Source organism: Lissotriton vulgaris, chromosome 9 (genome assembly GCF_964263255.1).
Source record: "Lissotriton vulgaris chromosome 9, aLisVul1.2, whole genome shotgun sequence".
In the NCBI taxonomy this organism is placed as follows: domain Eukaryota; kingdom Metazoa; phylum Chordata; class Amphibia; order Caudata; family Salamandridae; genus Lissotriton; species Lissotriton vulgaris.
In genome coordinates this window covers 261,820,948-261,841,425 of record NC_141697.1, presented here as the reverse complement: position 1 = coordinate 261,841,425, position 20,478 = coordinate 261,820,948, and the positions used below count along the sequence as shown (strand labels likewise).

Below are 20,478 nucleotides of genomic sequence, written 5' to 3'. Positions count from 1 at the left end.
ATGGATGGATGGATGGATGGATGGATGGATGGATGGATGGATGGACGGACGGACGGACGGATGGACTGCACGAGGAGGTGAAGGGAGTGGCTAGTTTGAACATTTTTGCCAGGGCTACTATTGGTTCCCCATGCCCTGTGGCGGTGGAGAGTCTAGAGACTGAGTCACTCAGTAAAACAAAAAAGTTAAGAAAAGTATGCATAACGTAGCCGTGCAACATAAAAGTAAAGGCAGCTGGACACAAGTGAAAAAGGAAGTCTTGCATTTCTGAGTGCTCAAAAGCATAGGTATATTTTGCGGTTGACTAGTTATTTGTATATGGGAATCAGGATATCTATCTACTGCCTAGAGTTTATTGTGGCTACTAAGAAGTAGTTATGTTATCAGAAACGCATGTGTCAACATAGCCCTGCACAGTAAACGTGGCACAAAATAGAAATATTATTGTATAGAAAATATGCAAAACGTCAAAAGCGTTTCCCTAGCACCAGTCGGAATGTTCTTTCTGCCCAACGACGGAGAGCTGCAGCATCCAACACTCACCCGTTGGGTGCACTGACCTCAGATGCCCTCTCTCAGCATGGACTGACCGAGCTGCCCTCTTCAGTGCAGTGCCTCGGTCCTCTCGCTGTGTCTAATCAACTGTAGCATGAGCTTTCCCTCTGTTTACTTTAACTATTAGTCAAGAATCATTACGGGCGCCCATGAACTATTCGAGAAGCAATATGACGGAAGTACATTTAAATATGTTTTAGAGCTGCTTTAATAATCCCTGATTAACAGTTAAAGTAAACCAAGACCGAAAAGTAATGTGAAATGACTTGAGAAAAACATTGGAAATGTGAATTCCAAGGCTCAGATGCAATATGGGGCTGTATATATAAAACTCCCTGTTCCATAATCAAATGATCCAGAGTTCAGTAAAATATCAGTGACGGCGAGTATTTGCTGATAGGCCACGATTGATAGTTAAACACACTACCCTGCAGCCCCATCCCCCACCCCAAAACCTCTAATCACAACAAAACGAGCTCTGGGGAAAGACAGGTTGTTCACGCCCTACAGGGAACACTGGTTAAGACCCGTTAAACCCGTTTCTAGCTTTCAAATTACATTGGGAGCCTAAGCAGTATTTCAAATGGATCTGCCTAAAAAGGAAAGCTCACTCTTGTTAAGTTGCTTTACAGAATTCTCCCCTTGCCTTTATTCTTCAGAAAATGGGGTGGATTATAGTCCCCTTCATCTACTTGTAGTTTTTGTCTCGCTGTAGTGGAATCAGATAGATGTTTACTCCTTGCCCAGTTACTCTGGGTTTCGAAAGAGGTGAGATACTTCAATTCTTGGACTCTTCCTGGAGTGCAGTAGTAGGAATAATTAACAAGCATTTACAATGCAATGGTCTCGGTATTGTTAAAGTTAGAGCTATTGGCATTGTTCATGACATTTTTATTTATGTTTTTGTTTTTAAAACAAAAAAATAAATGGCATTGTCCTTTAGAATTCAGTCATATTTGAGCTTAATTCATCTAAGGACATCCATATACTTTCTGGACGCATTATGGCAAATGCCCCACGCACAACTTGCTTAAAGCCTCTTGTTCCATCCAGGCAGCCATCTTAGCCTGCCTAGGGGAGGACAATAGATGTAGGTAATGTATTCTCTACGCTTACACAATCGCTACTCCCAGGGATTGGGGAGACCATGAACAGTGCTACTGACATAGCATTGTTATCTTAAAGAGCAGGCCAATATTCCTTAACAGTGAACAGGCCTGACATTGCCAAACCGTTCAACATTTACCAACATTTACATTTCTGTTATATTGCCTCCACTGGCTCCTATCCAGATGTTCTCTGATATAAACCATATATTACTCTAGCTGCACCCACCGATTCTACTTGTACATTGAAATCCCTTCATCCTAACTAATGGTGAAACGCCTCCCTTTGCAAGCTGTCAGCTGAATTGCCATTGTGAACATAAGAGTATAAAATTGATCTAGCCATCGTGGTGACCGATCCTTTCAGGGTTCCTGGTAGCTGATGACGTATGAGGGAGTTTGATTACTGGTATTATGTATGTAGGTATTTTTTTAATTTATTTGGTCTCTTGACTTTCATTTTCTTCTCCATAATGCGCCTATTCACTGATTAGGACCAGAGGGGCAGAAGAAAGACAAAGGCGATAGCCAAACAAAGTAGACTTAAGAGTGACTTCGTCATCCACAGAAGGTCCCTTTTCTTACTTCGCAACAGCATGCTTAGGTCCCCTTCTGTGTTGCCACTATCCAGATGTCTGCTGAATAGCTGTTCCCTTATATTTGTGTTTTAAATGGTGAACTTGGCAGTTGTATATATATTTTTCTATTACGTCGAAGAAGACCTGAATTGGGCAGATGCAGTGCCAGTGGCCTCAGCCTCCTGAACGCTGTTGCTATCAAAATTCCTAAAAGATCACTTTTTGCCCGATTTACCGTGTGCATTTTTCCAAGACTGTCGACCTTAGTATCTGAATAAAAGATGCACCCTCCTTTATTTTGCAAGGGAGTTCTTTGCACTACCCCTGGGGAGATGGTATTTCCATGTCTGCCCTTCTGAGACCCAAAGGACTTAAACAGGTCATGGTGCGTGAGCCTGCTCGGGGGGGATTTGAAATGCAAAGCACACTTCATCACGCCTTTCAGTGGCTTTCTCTTGGGCACATATTTACAACCTGAAACAGCGTGAGCTGGATGAGTTTTACGCTTTTTCTGTTGCTAAAGGAAATGTAATTGTAAAAAAAGTAACCATTCACACAATGCAGGATACAAAGAAAACCACAACCATGCGTGCTCTGTAATATAACTCGGAATCTCTACGACGTTTAGAAGCTTACCTCTCTTAAATTTAGCGGAGGAGCAACCAGCTTTACAAGTAGGGGTGGAGAGGGCAACCTTTTAGACCCAGGGGGAAGTGATAGGATGAAGGGGTGGTAGAAAGTGGGAGTGAATTATGGTCCAATAAAGGTAATGTGGGGCTATGCTACCACAGTTGTATTTACCCACAGCTTCTTTACGACATGCCTTGTCCTCAGTGCCCGAGCGGTTGGTTGTTCCTAACGGGCATTCATTTAAACAGCACTTCAAGTAGCGAAAGCGAGCATGTGCATCTAGATCTAGTCCAGAACATAATTGCTGACTATCCACTGTGCGGTATAGCCTCGCTAATAGCCTTGTTGAAGCTGGGGGCAAGAGAGCAATTGTGAAAGGAACCCTTCCCCATACATCCTGCATGTCTGCAGCTTTGAACTAAGTATGAATTAATACATTTTGTTCTAAAGCCTCTAGACGCCCACTATTTCGGCACAAAAGGAAGTGAGGTACGGAGACAAACTGTTTTACACAAGATCTCACTGGGTTGGGTGAGAGAAGAGGCAGCGAGCTTGTTTATGAGCGCTGCGGGCCTCGTAAACAGCGCCGCGTGCCCCTCTGCAGACTCTCCCTTGCATTCCAGAGGCGCGCGACGCGATCCGGTTTGCCATGCAATGCTGTACAGACAAGATCTGGCCGTGCGCACAATGTTATCCTATGGGGAACCGCTGCGCGCGGGCAGGTCTTGTCTTACTTCGGCGTTCTCAGACTGCTGAGACGCCGACTATAGTTCTCGGCGAGAACGTGCTTTCAGCGCGTTACTAGTAGAGACCTAAAAAGCTGACTTGGCATGCAGTTTATCAAAATGTGTTTTACTGTGATAATTAAAAAAGAGCACATTATCATTTAATATAGACTATAGAAGTATAAGGTTAGTCTCAAACTGGATTCCTCGGACGGTGTCTCCAAATTAAAATCTTAATTTCTGAGCATCTACAAATTCATGAAGCAACAGTACTTCAAATGTTATATGCTAACAGTTGCATTTCCCCTTATACTGAAACGTAACCCAGCAATCTACCTTTTCTGGCTTGAATTCCTAAAAATTACAGCTATCATCCAAAACTTGCTAAATCTTTGAACATCCTCGTTGTTTCTAATCAAATAAGTCACACCCAGGTTATAGCTAGGTGAGGTTCCACCTCTAAAAACTCAGTAAGCTTAAACAGTGTCTCCTTTCAAGATCCGCAGTTGGCAGTGGAGGCTATAGTAACCTATAGTGCTTCTCTGTCCTGTCTTCGCTGGCTTATCAAAAATAGACTGGCCTCTCTCCGTGCCATGCTGCAGCCAAGTTCCCTATAATCAATAAAAAATAAAAATGGGAACACCTTAATCTCACGCTCACCTGTATTGTATGGCTCCCAGTTGAGATGAACTGCACCATGAGCACTTTTTTTTTTAAGTTCAAAAAAGAATTTTATTTGGGGAAGGAGAGGGGAACAAGGTGTCAATACAGATTACAGAGAAAAATATAAAATACGGGTACATCAGTAAGCAATGGGCATAATACAGTTATAAACAATAATGAAAGCTAATCATAAACATCAAAACTAAATAAAGTGGAAACAGTTGTAAAAATACAATTATGCAAAAGGAAGTACATACAGTTGATAATGTAGGAGAAACGGAATGCGGGGAGCACTTAAGGGGGCTTGAAAACTTCTTGCTGTGAGGGTTGTGGGTGAAATGCTAGTTTAGCACATACATCAAGATAAAGCGTAACAGGAAGCCATAAGTCCATGCGCTTTGCTGCCATGTGGGCAGGAAAAACAAAAGCAGTATCCAGTCTATGATTATGGCAAACGTTATACCACCATGCTTTAAAAGCAATGTTAGAAAAATTCTTCCAATTGACTGTAATCTGCTGAAACGAAACAGCTAACAATAAATCAATAATCTGAGTGTTAAATTCAGCATCCTCCCAACAAGGAGAAAGACTTCCTAAGAAAACGTTAGTGTAAGAGAAAGGAATGAAAGTATGAAACATTACATTAATTTGGGCCCAAACCTGCAACCAAAAGTCATGAACAGATTTACATAGTAACAGCATATGAAATAAAGTTGCTTGCGGGGAAGAACATGACCAGCAAATGTGTGGAGTGGCTGGAAAGCGTTTGTGACGGTCAAATGGCGTGAAAAGAAGTCTATTGTAAATGAAGAACAAGGTTTGTGTCAGGGTCATTGCCCTGGAGGACTTGCGTGTCTTATTCCAGATCTTATCCCATAAAGGAATGGACCAAGATGCGGCAAGATCTTGTTCCCAGCATTCCTCCACTTTAGATTTGGGTCTGATAGTCTTTAGTGTGAAGGTGTTTGTAAATGGAGGAGGCTTTAGGAGTAGTGCGCAGAAAGGAATGAAGTAGTGAGGCAGGGACAGGAGAAGAAGGGGAAGGTGCGTGCAAGAGGCGGGTGTAAGTTGCCATTTCAGCCTCTTTAAGAAGAAGATATTTGTAGGTAAAAGAAGCAGGCAGGCCATAAGTGGTGCGGAGAATAGGGGAGGATATGAAAGAAGAATGTGAAAATAATTGGGAAACCCAGATTAGCCCTCTGTCGCCACGACTTCCAGTAAAAGGGCTTATCACGTATCAAGAGGGAGGTATTATGCCAAATGGTGGAGGCAAGGAAATCCGCAATGGTCACAGGGGGAGCAGGAGAAGAAGATAAAAGTAGTTTAACAGTGAATTTGTGAATGGGAGTGGGAATAGAGGAAGGCTTGTGTGAAAATGAAAGATATTCAGCGAGGGAGAAAGGGGAAAGTAAGAGGCGTTCAAGTTTAGACCATAAGGGGTAAGGGGAAATCGGGTCTTGCAACCAAAGGGAAGCCTGTCGTAACAAACGCCTTATGATAAACTGGGAAATCTGGGAAATTAACTCCGCCTTCTGATTTGGGACGTATAAGCAGAGCAAGGAACATTCTAGGTTTTTTGTTGCTCCAGAGAAATGATGCCAAAATTGAGTTAATTCTCCTGAAAGATTTAGAGGGAATGGAGACAGGAATATTAGAAATAGTGTAAAGGACTATAGGGGATAGCATCATTTTAATTGTATCAAGACGGCCCCACCATGATAAATAAAGGGGATGCCATCTAGACGATAAGTCCAATAGTTTTTGAATGCATTTATTTAAACAAAGGGAGACCGTGTCTGAAATGGAAGGGGTAATATGTAGGCCAAGGTATTTAATGTGTGAGGAACTACATGTAAAGTTGGAGGTATTAAAATCCGGCTTAAATGTGAACTTCGTCAAGGGCAAAATCTCACATTGTCATTATTGAGCTTGTAGCCAGATATCTGGGAATAATCTCTTCGGCAAGGAAGGCAGGGATAGATTCAGTGGGGTTGGAGATAAAAAGTAAAATATCGTCTGCATATGCAGCAAGCTTAACTTGGGAATCCAAGGCATGAAAGCCATGAATGTTAGGGTTTTGACAGTTTGGATAAAAAAGGTTCTAAAGCCAGATTAAAAAAAAAAAGGGGGACAGAGGACAACCTTGGCGCACCCCTCTCCCTAAATCAAAAAAGGAAGGGACCAGGCCATTGGCGCGGACTGCCGCACGGGGATTGGAGTACAGTAAAGAAATCAAAGAAATAAATTTGGGACCAAAACCAAACCATTTAAGGGCGTGAAATAGATAGGTCCACTCAACCCTATCAAAAGCTTTCTCAGCATCTAGGGCAATTGCTGCAAGGGCGTTGGGTAATTTATGAGATTTTGATAAGCCATTGAACAAAAGTCTAGTATTATCTGTGATGAATCGGCCCTTGACGAAACCTGATTGTTCCTCGCCTAAGAGGTCTGGAAGTAAAAGATCAAGACGCGCTGCAAGCGATTTAGCAAATATCTTGTAGTCCATATTGACCAAGGAAATGGGCCTATAGTTCTTACAATATTGAGCATCTTTCCCTTCCTTGGGTATGAGGCAGATGTGGGCGTCAGAGAAAGAACCTGAGGAAGCACCTAAGGCAATAAATGAGTCTAGGAGAGTGTAATTTTGGAATGAGGCGTTTTGAAAAATGGAGGAAAAATTCAACATCTGGTCCAGGAGCCTTGTCTGTTTTGAGAGTTTGGAGTGCTAGAAGTAATTCACGTTGAGAAATATCTCATTCTAAGGGAGAAAGATCAAGAGGGAAGTGGTCAGGTTTGTGTATGGTAGAAAAGAAATGATCCAAAGATTGGGAAGAGGGTTGGGTTTCAGAGGAGTACAAAGTTTTGTAGAAAGTGGAGAATTCGGTAAGGATGTCTGCGTCTTTATGTTGGAGATTAGATTGAGTGTCGTAAATGGATTCAATATTCAATTTGTTATGTTTGATTTTCAAATAATTGGTTAAGATTTTCCCGGATTTATTTCTACCGCCATAAAATTTTGCACTAGATTTCAATAAATATAGGGAAGCATCCTCTGTGGATTGTTTGTTAAAGTTCATTTTGGCATTAACAAGGGCTGTTAAACTGTCTTGTGAGTGTGAAGTAAGATAGGCGTGCTCCAATTTCTTGATATCTTGAAGGAGATCCCCTGTAAATTTGCGGGCAATTTTCCGTTTATTTGCAACAAATCCAATTATAAATTCTCTTGCCGCAGCCTTAAAAGCATCCCAGATAGTGTGTTTGGGGATGGAAGGGGTATCATTAAACAGAAAAAATTTGTCAAAAAATTCAATAAAGGAGGCAGTGAATTTGGGATCCAATAGAAGGGCGTTATTAAAACGCCACCTCTTTGGCCCAACAGGTTTAGGAAGTATATCAATATGAACTATGGTAGGAGCATGATCTGAAAGTAGAATTGGACCAATTTCAGCATTAGTAAGAGTTTGGGTAATATTGCGAGTGACAAAAATATAATCAATCCGGGACTGGGAATGATGGCATCGGGAATAAAAAGTAAATTCTCTCGTCATCTGATTGCACAAGCGCCAGGCGTAAATGAGCTTGTGTTGGGAGATAGCTTGAGTAAATAGCTTGTGAGATTTATTTGGAACATAGGGAGTTTTGGAATTCCTGTCAAGGAAAGGATCAAGGGGGTGGTTACAGTCACCTGCCAGGATTAAGTTATCATCGGCAAATCTGGTGATATGGTGGGAGTGGTCATGCCAAAAAGCAGGATCACCACCAGTGGGAGCATAGACATTAAGAAAGGAAATTGGAACACCCTTGAGAGACCGTTTAACATGTATCCATCTGCCTTCAGCATCTGATTCCTGAGCAATTAGGGAATGGGAAAGGGTTTTGCGACACAGAATAGCCACTCCATTTCGTTTACCGTCACCCTGGGAGTAATAAGCCTCACCTACCCAACCTCTTTTGAGTTTAGCCGATTCTACTTCAGATAAATGAGTTTCTTGTAAAAATGCAACATCCACATTTAATCTGGCTAGGTGAGATAAGATTCTTTGCCTCTTGATTGGAGAATAAATGCCCTTAACATTCCATATAATTATTTTCAATGACATAAAATATAAAGGAAAAGAGAACCAGTAGCAAAGTGAGGAGAGCTCTTGAAAGAGCAAAAGAGAAAAAAATTATCATACATGCCAGAAAGAAAGGAGAAGGAATAGGAAAAAAGAGAAAAGTATAGAGGAGAAAGAAAAGACAGTAAGGAAAAAAGAAAGAAGTAGGAAAAGATAGGCAAATGCTAGGAAACAGAACAGTAAAAACCGAAGACGTAAGAAAGAAACATGCAGAGACTGGAGAGCATGGAATAAAATCTTGAAGATTAAAAAGGAAAAGTAAATAGATATAAAAAGACACCTTTAAGCATAGAAGAAATACGAAAGCCAGGAAAAGGGGGGCAAAGGGGAAAATAAACATGATGAACAAGAAGGAAAACTGTACTTAAGGGAAGGGAGCACAATCGGGAAGAAGATCAAACGAGAGGAAGAGGAGGGGGGTAGAGCAACGGGGTCATTCCCCTCGCAACCCTCCACCAGGCCGTAAATACGTAAATTGTTGCGTCTATTTCGATTTTCAAGCTCCTCCACCTGCTTTTGAAGAGACGGAACCTGTGAATGCATGTGGGAAACTTTGGACGACGACTCCTGAAGAGAAGAAACGCTGCGTTCCACAGACGTGACTCTCTCATCCATTTGAGACCAATTATCAGTCAATCTGTAATTTGGCGTTGGTTTCTTCCATAAAAGGACGTAATGCACTTATCTCCTCCAACAACAGTTCCATGGATATGGCAGAGGCAGGATTGGATGGAGAAGGAGGGTCCTTTTTTAGCCTTTTGGTGGTACCTTTCCCTACAGTCTGCGTAGATTGCTCCATTGAGGACTGTGGTGAATGGACAGAAGATGGCTGAGAGTCTTCTAACTGGGCAAAGGCCGAGAAACATTGGATTTTTTAATGAAGATATGCTGCGAAGGTTTAGTGATGCCATTCGGCGTAAGTTTACCCATGTAAGCTAGCCGTCAAAAAGGACATCCAAATAGGAGATGCGCAGAAATTCCGTATACTGCAGAGCAACTTGATGGGAACAATGTAGCAGAAGAAAAAGAAAAAAAAGGAGCTAATGCAGTAAGGAAATTTAGGTAGACCAGCAGCCGTAGATGGAGAGTCCAGAAGGGTAGCACTATTCATAAAATGGCCGCCATCATTGGAAAGCTGAAGAGGCAGAAGGCAACATTCGGAAATATCAAAAAGAGGCAGTCTAAGTCAGTGAGCATATCGGGTCAATAATATGGGAAACATGGCTCAACACATTAGGAGCGAAGCTGCAAGCAGTAGAGAAGTAGTCCTGAGAAGCTACGCATACCTGAGAGGCAGCCTCGGCACTTCGTAGAAACAAAAATGGCGGCCGCGACTATGACAGAGCCGCAACCGGAGATTCAGCGGCCGAAAAAACGGCTATGGAGAGCCTCTAGGAGCCGCATGTAGAGCTCACAGCATGCTCGCCAATTTCCGATGCAGAAATCCGCTTACAGCGAGTCAAAAGAAGGTCTCGCTTGTTCCCCTCAGCGGGATCGGAGCGCTCACGCCTACGCCGCCATCCGCATCGGGTGCTAAGCCATGCCCCCCCACCATGAGCACTTCTACCACGCACGTTATAAGCCCTGAACTGCCAAACTATCTTTCTCAGAAACCTTATTTTCTGGATGTTCCTGCTCTTTATGGTGCAAGGGCTGACTGTCAATTGTATTCCACATTTCCAAGGAAAGAAAAAAAATCCATATTTAGCGGATCCTTCTGCAATGCTCCAAGAGTATGGACACTTTCCCTCTCCTCATTAAAAATATCCTACCTTTCACAACTTCAGATCCCGCCTCTAGAACTTGCTGCTTGAGAAACACTTTAACCTACAAACACATTTTCACCAGCACCTTTGTCAATTCCGGTCTGCTTTGCATTTTGCTGGGCACATTTATTCCAGTGTAAAACACTGTTACTTTACCTCTGTGAGTTGAGTGCGCTTGTTATATATAATACGTATATTTCTTTATATGTGGTCCGTGCACTCTTAACTCCCTCTAATTCATGATCAATGGCGTATTGCAAACAACTTGTACTCCCTCAGCTGAAAAATCCTTCACTCGAAGCTTCTACACTTTCCCAGTGCCAGCCACTTATCCGTAATTTTTTATATTAAATCTTCTGTTACTTATTGTACTTAACTACTGCTGTATATCCAATGTGCTATCTACAAACCGTTTGTGTTTTATATATTTATTTTTTGTGATGCTGTACCTGAATGCACTATATTGGTAACCCTGATGTTTCCTTATGTCTATCGTACCTACTGGCGATAATCAGTAGGTAGTATTGTTGGGACCAACTTTTCCCGTAGAAGCGCTTTTTGTTTTGCTAATAACTTTGGCGATGTTTGACGAATCTTCCCGAAATGTTCAAAACTAGTACGCAAGTTAGTTCAGTTGCTGTCTGGAAAGTTTCAGGCCGATTTGTCAAGTGGGGGCTGTGAAAAAGAGGGGAGGGTCCCAAAAGGCTTTCCCCTGTGCAATGTCTGTGGGGATTTTGCAGTTTTGTCGCCATTACTACAGCCCGAACTGTTGAATGGTATTAAACCAAATTTGGCAGAAAGCTAGATCTTGGTCCAGAAAGAGTGCTTTTTGTAAAGTGGTTTTAAATCTGTTTGGTACTTTCCGACTAAAGGTGGAAAAATTGTACATCTAGGGACGCAGCTCTACCTGCGGGGGATCCGCAGATCCAGGTGCAAAGCAAGGGCCGGTTTGTCTCACTGCAATCTGAAAGGAAAGTTGCAGCTGCCATTTTCTTTGCTTGGCCCGGAAGAGGGAAAAATAATGTGTGAAAACACATAAGGGGAAGGATGCAGGTATCCTGATCCCATAGGACACATGCAGAGATCTTTGAGGAGCCTCCGATTGGCAAGAAATTGCCCCAACAAAGTTTTTTGGGGGGCCAAATTGCGGATCCACCTCTGCGCCAAGTAAGGCCCACAGTCAATCAATCATATCATTTGTAAAGCGCACTACACGCCCATGAGGGTCTCAAGGCGCTGGGTTGGGGAATGCTGCTACTGCTCGAAAAGCCAGGTCTTGAGGAGTTTTCTGAAGGTCAACAGGTCTTGGGTCTGCTGTAGGTGGGCGGGGAGGGTGTTCCAGGACTAGGCGGCGAGATGGGAGAACGACCTGCCGCCGGAGGTCGCTCTTCGGAAGCGGGGGACTGTGGCGAAGGCGAGGTCGGCGGAGCTGGCGGGTGCGGGTGTAGAAGCAGAGTCGTCTGTTGGTCTCATGTTGTGGAGTGCCTTGTGTGCGTGGGTGAGGAGCTTGAAGGTTACTCCGCGAGGGATCCCCCGGAACTGATGCACAATAAAACATTTTTTAACCCCCCTCACCCCTCCCCCACAAACCCTTGTCATGCACGGCCAAAGACCGTGTGCAGCATGGGGTTGCGTGCAGCCCGAGCGGTGGTTGTATTAACGTACTGTAATTGCATATTACCTTACTTTTTAAAAAATATACAGATTCACTGAAAACAAGGGTTACAGGGGCCTTCTAGTTAAGTTTGCATTTTACCCTCACAAAACCATATAAATTCAGCAGTTATAATTTCTTCAGATAAGTATAACTATCATTTGTACCGTTAAGTAACTTTATTCCACAAGTTATAGTTTCTTGACATAAGTAAATGTGCAAAGTTTCTATGGTTTTTTGTGCTCCTGACTTTTAATTTTTTTTTTGCATCTTCTTTTATTTCTTCCTGTGTTTCATATCGTTCCTTATTCAGCCTCATTGCTTTCGAAAAGAATGAATCATAGTTTTTGTTTAGTTTCCCACTGTTACCCTGAAAGAGGGAAGAGGACTCATCTGTCTCTCTAGGGTCGTTCTTGCATGATCCTATTTAGGCCTTTTTAGACAAGTGAAGGTTTGACTTAAGACCAGGTGAGCACCACCCGTCCCCCACCTCCTGTTCACTACCCCTGGGTGTGTGGCTTCCTTGGAGTGAATTCCATGGGACCATCGATGGCCTGTCCCAGTGGATATTTGATCTCCAGGAGGGAGTCTGGCACGTTTGTGGGTGGACTGATAGTGGGTGCCTGGTGCGCTGCGTCCCCTGGCTTCCTTGTGTTTAAATACTTGTTGATCTGGGTCTGAAGTCCATTGTGAAGGCTAGGTCAGGTGGCAGTAACTTGCTGAGTGGTGGTGTCGGTAGCAGGAGCACTTTGTGATCTCCTGAAGAGGGAGATGTAAATGGATAGTGAATGGGAGAAAACCCGATCTTCTTACCACTTTGGGGCGAAGCATCGTACTCCTCAGGGCTCCAAGCTGATCAGTCTGGATTCACAATGCCCTGCTGGGAGATGTCCGCATGAGGTACCCAGCGAGGTCATTAGCAGGCAGGATGACCAGCACATAGATCTGGAGACTGTCCTGGCGTTATGATCTGCAGGCAGGGTGCCCTGTAGAGGGGTAGCGAGTGCATGCTGGATGGCAACAATGAAATCTACAAGCATGATTTCAGCAAGCAGGGTCACTGCTGGTGGGGAGATGTCTAAGCAACGTGCCCAACAGAGTGCTCTTTAGGCCGGGTGCCTTGCTCAGAGCTGTTCAGGTAGGTAGAGTCCAACACCTAGATCTGCTGGCAGGGTGCCAACTGAGGGGACAGCAGGTAGTGTCCAGCGGGGAACTATACATGCAAGCGGCCCAGAGATGTGCAGACAGGGTGGCCAGTTCCTAGATCAGCGGTGTCTGTGTTCGCAAGATGTCATCCAGACAGGACACCTACCTCTGTAACCCGGTGCCCAACACAGAGCTGTGCTGCTGGGAGCCCTGTTGGGTGATGTTCCATGCAGCGTGCCCAGTGGTGCCCGCCTGTGCTGCGGCCTCATGGATGCCTCTCTTCTTTGCAGATCGCTAAGGTGGAGAAGCTGAAGCCCCTGGAGGTGGAGCTGCGGCGCCTCGAGGACCTGTCCGAGTCCATCGTCAACGACTTCGCCTACATGAAGAAGAGGGAGGAAGAGATGAGGGACACCAACGGTGAGTGAATGTGGCCGAGGGTGGGGTGTGCGGCTGCGTTCTTAATATCAGGGGGGCAGAGCTGGTGCCGGTGGTGAAGAGCTCTCCCCAGGCGCAGATGTGCAGGGGTTCAGGGGTCTAGTACCCGTTTTTTACTACTAAACCAGTGGATGTGCGGTGACAATTCCCTCCCTCCTTTCTGTCAGGGTCCCCTGCGCCCTTGCTATGCCACTGTTCTCTCCACGCGTGCTCCACGTGTTGGTGACTTTCCTTTTATGTAGCGCACATCTGGTGTATGCATGTTTTGCTTAGTCCATGTATTCGTTACTTTTCTGGGCAGCAATAATACTGTTCAAGCGGTTAACCAAGTATGTACTAGTAGAGCAGGTACCGCTGGTGAAGCTCATGGAGTGTCCTTGGGCTCCCCCTGCCGGCTGCCTCTGGGAAGGTGCTTTAGTATTGCCACAATGGTTCCTGTAAATAGAGAATTGCGCAGCGATGCTTTTGAGTGTACTGTTAAGCACTCAGTTATCCAATGGTATACAAAAAGCATAGGAACTGTGACACAGTGCAGTGGCGCCTGGGTTCGGGGTCAAATATGTGGTTAAAAAGAGCAAAATATACTGCAATTACATTGTGGTACTTTCACCGTTAGGTACCAGCATATACAATATTTGGTGAAACAACATAATTAACTCATAGTTTTTTAGTTAATTTTTGTTAACGTGGATCCTTGACATTTAAACTTCTTCTCAGATTTCACATGTCACAGAATCCTGGTTAGTGCATTGCTGGGAGGGATCTGTCTTAATGGGATTGTAACCTGTGACATACGGGTTGCACAGATCTCTAAAATAGGTTTTTTAACGTACTGACCCTTATATGGGTAGAACCTGTGGTATAGTTGCGAAACAAATCTGCGCAATAGATTCATTAACCCTCTATACTTACTAATTGAGGTCCGAAGTTCTGGCTTGCAGTATGTGCATTTACCCACTGAGTTTTCAGACTGGTTTTAGAATACAAGACTTGCAGGCTACAAATGCTGTAGCAACCGATTGTATGTCACGGACTCCCCTCACATACAAACACCATTTAAAAGCTTTTCAAAACTTAGGAGGTTAAGCTTGACTGGCGTTCCCATAAGCCAGTTTCTAACAACCAAGGGGTCTGTTTATTTGGTGCAGTGGCCTCCGTTTTAATAGGGACCATATGATGTTTACTAGCCCTGCAAATAACACATTCAACATGCTCTTTTCTTTCCCAGAAGGAAAGCACCTCTGTGCACAGGGAATGAGAAGGGCGGCTCTATGCTGCTGTTACTGTACAGTTTTAATGTAGCTGTCTTTTCTCTCTGCTCAACACACTCTCTCCTCCAGGTAGGTCTAGGCCAGGATTAACTGTTCAGGAACGGTTATTTTATTTTTATTAAAGTGTATAGGAACAGTTTTTGTAACTGCATTTATATAACTACCACTCACAAGGCGTTGAAGCATTTTACGACGAGTATCACACTACTCCGGGAACCCATGGTTCGTGGTTGAATGTTGGGTAATGCGATTAGTCTGGCTCTGAAGACAAAAGTTGTTCCTGCCCACTGTGCCCTGTGATTGTCTTGGTACATGATTCTGACTGATGCCATCTCTTTCCTCCCACAGAGTCCACAAACGTCCGTGTCCTGTACTTCAGCGTCTTCTCCATGTGCTGTCTTATTGGACTGGCCACCTGGCAGGTGTTTTACCTGCGGCGCTTCTTCAAAGCGAAGAAACTGATTGAGTGAATGGACCTGCGCACATCCGAGGCGGGGAGGCTCCCCTTCCTCCTCTCGCCTGTTCACTTGGAGAGTCCGAGGAAGAGACTTGCACCTGCCCAGAGCCTTTTTTTATGGACTCCCAGCTCCTCTTCTGTGTCCGGCCCAGTAAATAAACTGCCATGGAAGAGAGTTTCCAGCGGCTCTGAAGCCTTTTACCACATTGTGGCTGGTGCAGATATTGGTGACAAGGTCTTTCGGGTGCAGGCAAGGGTTTTATGTAACATTAAATGTGGGGAAGGTTAGGTTTCTTCAATTCTTGGTGTCTCGCCCCCCCCTCCCCCCCGTTCTTCCCCCAGTGTCTACACACCGTGGCTGTTCTTTCCTAAATTGACACTGCACAAACTTTTTTCCTTGGATTTGGCCCACCTAGTGCTGCTGAACTTGGCAAATATTTTTGAATTGGTTCATGGGATGAAAATGTATTGAAATGCTGCCTTGTCACTTCTAGGGATGGGGTATGGTGGGGTTGGCTCTTTCTAGCCTGTTCATGCAGTTCTGCTTGCCATGCTCTAGAAGTCAAGGAATGAGTGAGGTGCCAATGCTGTCTACATGGGGAATAGCAGATGCTTTTTGAGGACTACATGGCCAAAGTGCCATCATGCTTGCAGGTCACTGGCCTGGTGAGGGTAAGGGCCATGTTTCATCAATGTTAATGGTAGCACTGTACGTGTCTCTGGGAGGTATGATTCACTGAACTTTGGTATCTGGCTTAATCCAGTAAAAACAAAAACAAAAGTGACCACCGGCAAAGCCCATTTTATACGGTTTTCAACCAGAATATTAAATTAATATATGCTTTACATGCAAAACTTTATTTTAACTCCGTGGGATGAACTTCATGCCAATGTTTGTGGTGCTGTTTGCTTCTTCAATCTTTGTTAGAGCTGGCATTCTGTGCTGCAGTGATGCAAGAGACTGTTCGTTCTCTGCCATTCCACATCTGGTTGAGGGTTTGTCTTGCCTGCAATTGTCACTGTAAGCTGCACGTTTTCTAAACTAATTTCTTCTACGAAGATTAAGATCCCCTCTGATTCCTCCCAAACAACAATACATAGTTTGAGACTCCTTGTACCCTAGGCAGTGACTGGTCTAGTGAACAAACATGGTATTTGCTCCACTCTGCAGCTTGGAGCTTGTTTCCACATTTTTGATTCATACCAAAGCAGTCCTTATCTATGTTAACTGACTTGTTGATTTGGCAATATTCCCGTGTTCTTATCCCACTCCTCATGCCACAGCTAGTCTCGCACCCATCCAGAGACTGCCTCTAACCATCCTCCACAACGGGACAACCACTTTTCTATCCACACATTCTCCACACATACCTGCTTGCCTTCTATATCCTGTACCTGTCAACCTTTCGAACCCTATAATTTGTAAAGCTTGGCAAAGTTCTGAGTGCCCTTGAGGTGATTCACAGAATATTCTGTTGCCTCAGCTCATGGTCGCTAGTATTACCTTTTGTTGTTGCTTGGGCTGTGCTCCCAATATTTTCCATTCACATGACTACTAATGCAGTGGGACCTAAACTGTTTGAGCTCCATTGCGTTAACGAGACATGTACGTTTTCAGTTTTGCCACTTGAGTCTTATTCTCCACATTCTGCCTCCTGCCGTTGGATAACTGTTGCCTGTATGTATTGAATTTGATGGATGTTTTTTCAGATATGTTCTAAAATAAAACTTTAGGGGAAAATGTAAGCTTTTTTCCAACAGTCACTGGTTTCTCTTTATGACCATGACATTTCCTCATGTTCTCAGTTGCTGCTAGATGTTTCTCTTTTGGTAGGAAATAGAGTAGCAAATACGCGATGGTACTGTTATGCAATTATGAATTTAAATGTACCGAAGACACTTGATCAGCGGAGGTTCATGTGAGCTATTGTTAAAAAAAAAAAAGCCTGGACCATGTTAGTTTACTTGTAAGGAGCTAATTATAGTTGTTCCACAGCTCATTCTCAGTCTGCGCTATGTCTTTGATGGATCCACAATAGCTGGCAACCTTTCTTCATATTGTGTTCTACTAAGGATTGGCAACAGTTCTTGAATTTTATCTCTGGGGTAGCACAGAATCCTGAATTCTGAATGACTACCCTGAATTTTGAAGTAATAGGTTTGGGCAAATTATGATTGTGTTTTCTCTGGCTTGTTGATTGGAGAACATCACCTCTTGTGAATATAGTCACTAGGTAGGCATATCCCGTAAACCGGAGAGTGGAGATAACCCATGTAGATGCATTTGAGAGAAGTGGTGGAATATTGGTAGATAAGTGTTCATGAGGCTTGCCTGTGCTTGAGATTAGTCTGATAAATGCAAGCACTTAACGGGTGGAATAATTAAACTGTGACATGCTCACACAAATTGCATTGGTACACCAGAGTAAATGAACGGGTAGGGGTGGTTGAAAGGAATCTGGGCATGACATGTAAACTTTAAATTCACAACATTTTTCTCATTTAGAGATCAGTAAAATTTCTCATTGCCCCAGTCATCCGGAGTAATCGTTTCAACATCCCTAGTAGTATGTTATTTAGCTCTATCATGCACTCCTATTGCTGCTTGCCATTCTGCGTTGTGTAAAAGAGCGCTCAAATCTTGTCCATTTCACATTATAAACTTGTGGGAGCATTGCCATCTAGTGGGGGGGCAACAAGAACCTACCTCCATGGGGATTTAAATCAACACATTGTAATGGTATTCAGTCTAAAGATTACTCACTCGATAGCGACAAATCAGATCTAGCGAAGTTGAAATAGCTCTACTACGCCGGCAGGTAGTACTACAGCTCTAATCTGACACTGATACCTCTACAAATAGGATGCAACAAGCTGTATATGGTGCATTCTCTGGCGTGCTAAACATCAATTCCCTTTTCCCCCAGATCCCTTTGATGGGGATCCGCTGTTGCTCTCCATTTCAGTCGTTCGAGACCAGTTGTTTTGCAGTGCTTTTAGGGCTGTTTTCCGAAGAGGCCGGGCTGCCATAAATGTCCCTTCTGAGAGGTTCCATGCAACCTTATGTATGAGTTCTGATACTGTGCCTGCTTCAGTTTGTGACTTCTTGCTTTTGATGATCTGAAGGGAGCTTCTTCCACATCTGTACGCTGGGATGACCGACCCAGTTGTTTCCTCTTAAGGCCTGTTTGGTTCTTGAGGAACTTACCCCATTCCAAATTTAGGACATGTCGGCGGACTGGTCTTTATCTTGATGTCACTTCTGGTTGGAGGGCCCAGTCTTCCCAGTCCGACCTCAACATACTCTTCAGCACTCTGCCCTGTTTGGTGGACTTGAGCCTGACACTGCTGCCGGTTCCAAATCTAGTTTAAAAAATATATATATTTATGTCCTTTAAAGTTGGTGTTTTATCCTGCTGTTATGGGCCTAACTGCGCCCTGCTTGATCCTAGTTTCTAATGGTTTCACATTCTACATTCATTTGCTGTATAGTTGTGTGTTTTGTGTGCGTATTTTCTGGGCTATAGGTTTAGTCAGTGATCCACTTTACTCTGTTATGCCCGCCATATCAGTGCAGACTCCCCCCCCCCCCCCCCCCCCTCTCTCCCTTTTCTCTGACCCCACACCTACCACCTGCGGAGTCCCCCAGGGCTCCTCCCTCAGCCCGACGCTCTTCAACATCTACATGGCTCCACTTGCCCCCATCGTCAGAACCTATGGACTCAACATTGTGTCATACGCAGACGACACCCAGCTCATCCTCTCCCTATCCGAGCCCAACACCGCCAGACGCAACTTTCGAGAAGGCAGGGAAGCCGTCGCCAAATGGATGAAAAACAGCTGCCTACAACTAAACACCAACAAAACAGAAGTACTCATCATGGGCCCAAACCCCGACGCCTGGAGCGACACCTGGTGGCCCACCGCCCTCGGAAACCTGCCAACCCCCACAGACCACGCACGCAACCTGGGAATCCTCCTGGACTCCGAGCTCAAAATGGACCGCCAGATCAACTCTCATTTTCCTGCTTCCACACACTCGGCCTCCTTCGTAAGACCTTCAAACGGATCCCCATCGAACACCGAAAGACAGTCACTCACGCCCTGGTCACCAGCAGACTCGACTACGGCAACGCACTCTACGCCGGAATAAACAAAAACCTCATCCGCAAGCTACACAACATCCAGAACGCCGCCGCAAGACTGGTCCTTAACCTGCCAAAACACTGCCACATCTCCCAGCACCTGCGCACACTCCACTGGCTCCCTGTCGAGGTGAGAATCACCTTTAAGATGCTCACCCACGCACACAAGGCCCTCCACGGCACCGGACCAGCATACCTGAACAGCCGACTCAAATTCCACGCACACCAAAGAACCTTATGATCAGCCCAGCTTTCCTACGCCGTGGTCCCCCGCACCAGAAAGACCAGATCGGGAGGCCGCTCCTTCTCCTTCCTCGCGGCCAAAGCATGGAACGCCCTTCCGCTCCACCTCAGACAGACAACATCGCTCCCCATCTTTGCAAGAAATCTCAAAACCTTGCTCTTCGACAGACCGACTCCTTGATGGAATGGAACCTGTCCCCCACCCCCCCCCCCACCCCCCCTGCCCCCCCCCACCACCCCGCCCCCCCCACCACCCCTAGCGCCTTGAGACCCTTACGGGTGAGTAGTCGCGCTTTAACAAACGCCTGATTGATTGATTGGTGTAGGTACACAAGTAGTCGGACTTCCCAGTCACAGACTACTTTTGTGAGGCAGTGGGTGCGTCCATTCATAAGGCGGTCTTGGAAACGGCTGTGCCTTTGGAGAGAAAGCTCCTTGAGATGACATAACTGTTCTTATAACTCCTTCCCCAGAAAGAAAAAACTCTTTCCGCCCAACTTCAGTGTCAGCTCAAAAACAATAAATGGTTTTCCCCTTTACAGTTAGGTTTCATGATTCTGAAAGTGCATTCATTAGAATACAGAATGAGGTCTTCAGTTTGGATACAATTGTGATGGGTGCCTTCCGACAATATTAGCAGGTGCATCTCCTCAGTAATGATGGCGGAGCGTCGCCCTACTGGTCGGTCGGTCACAGAAAAATAAAATCTTATTTTTATGTGATGGGCTCTGCCTGAGACATGAGTGCGGGGCGTGCCATGACAGGGAGGAGTGGTGGCCACTTAGAAGTATGCATGTCAGTTTGGCCGGCCTTTTTAGGTTTGCCAAACAGACATGCACACTTCTATTACTCCAACCCAGCTGTGATGAACAGCAAAGTTTATCACAAAACGCAATCAGCGACGAGTAAAATGAAACCAGTATTTAAAATGTAGTTAACACAATTGACAACATAGTTTTATAATTGTTGTTGTTGTGATTGTAAGC

The 20,478-nt window shown here is 44.6% G+C and overlaps 1 protein-coding gene across 1 annotated transcript in view; it reads left to right on the top strand.

Moving 5' to 3' along the window:
* The window catches only part of TMED10 (transmembrane p24 trafficking protein 10), a 73,648-nt gene extending 56,798 nt beyond the window's left edge, over positions 1-16,850 (top strand). The window contains exons 4-5 of the mRNA XM_086937512.1: positions 13,232-13,358; positions 14,996-16,850. Of these exons, the coding sequence (XP_086793638.1) occupies positions 13,232-13,358; positions 14,996-15,117 (249 nt within the window). The 3' untranslated portion in view covers positions 15,118-16,850. The remainder of the gene's footprint in view (positions 1-13,231; positions 13,359-14,995) is intronic.
* Positions 16,851-20,478: the final 3,628 nt, after the last annotated feature.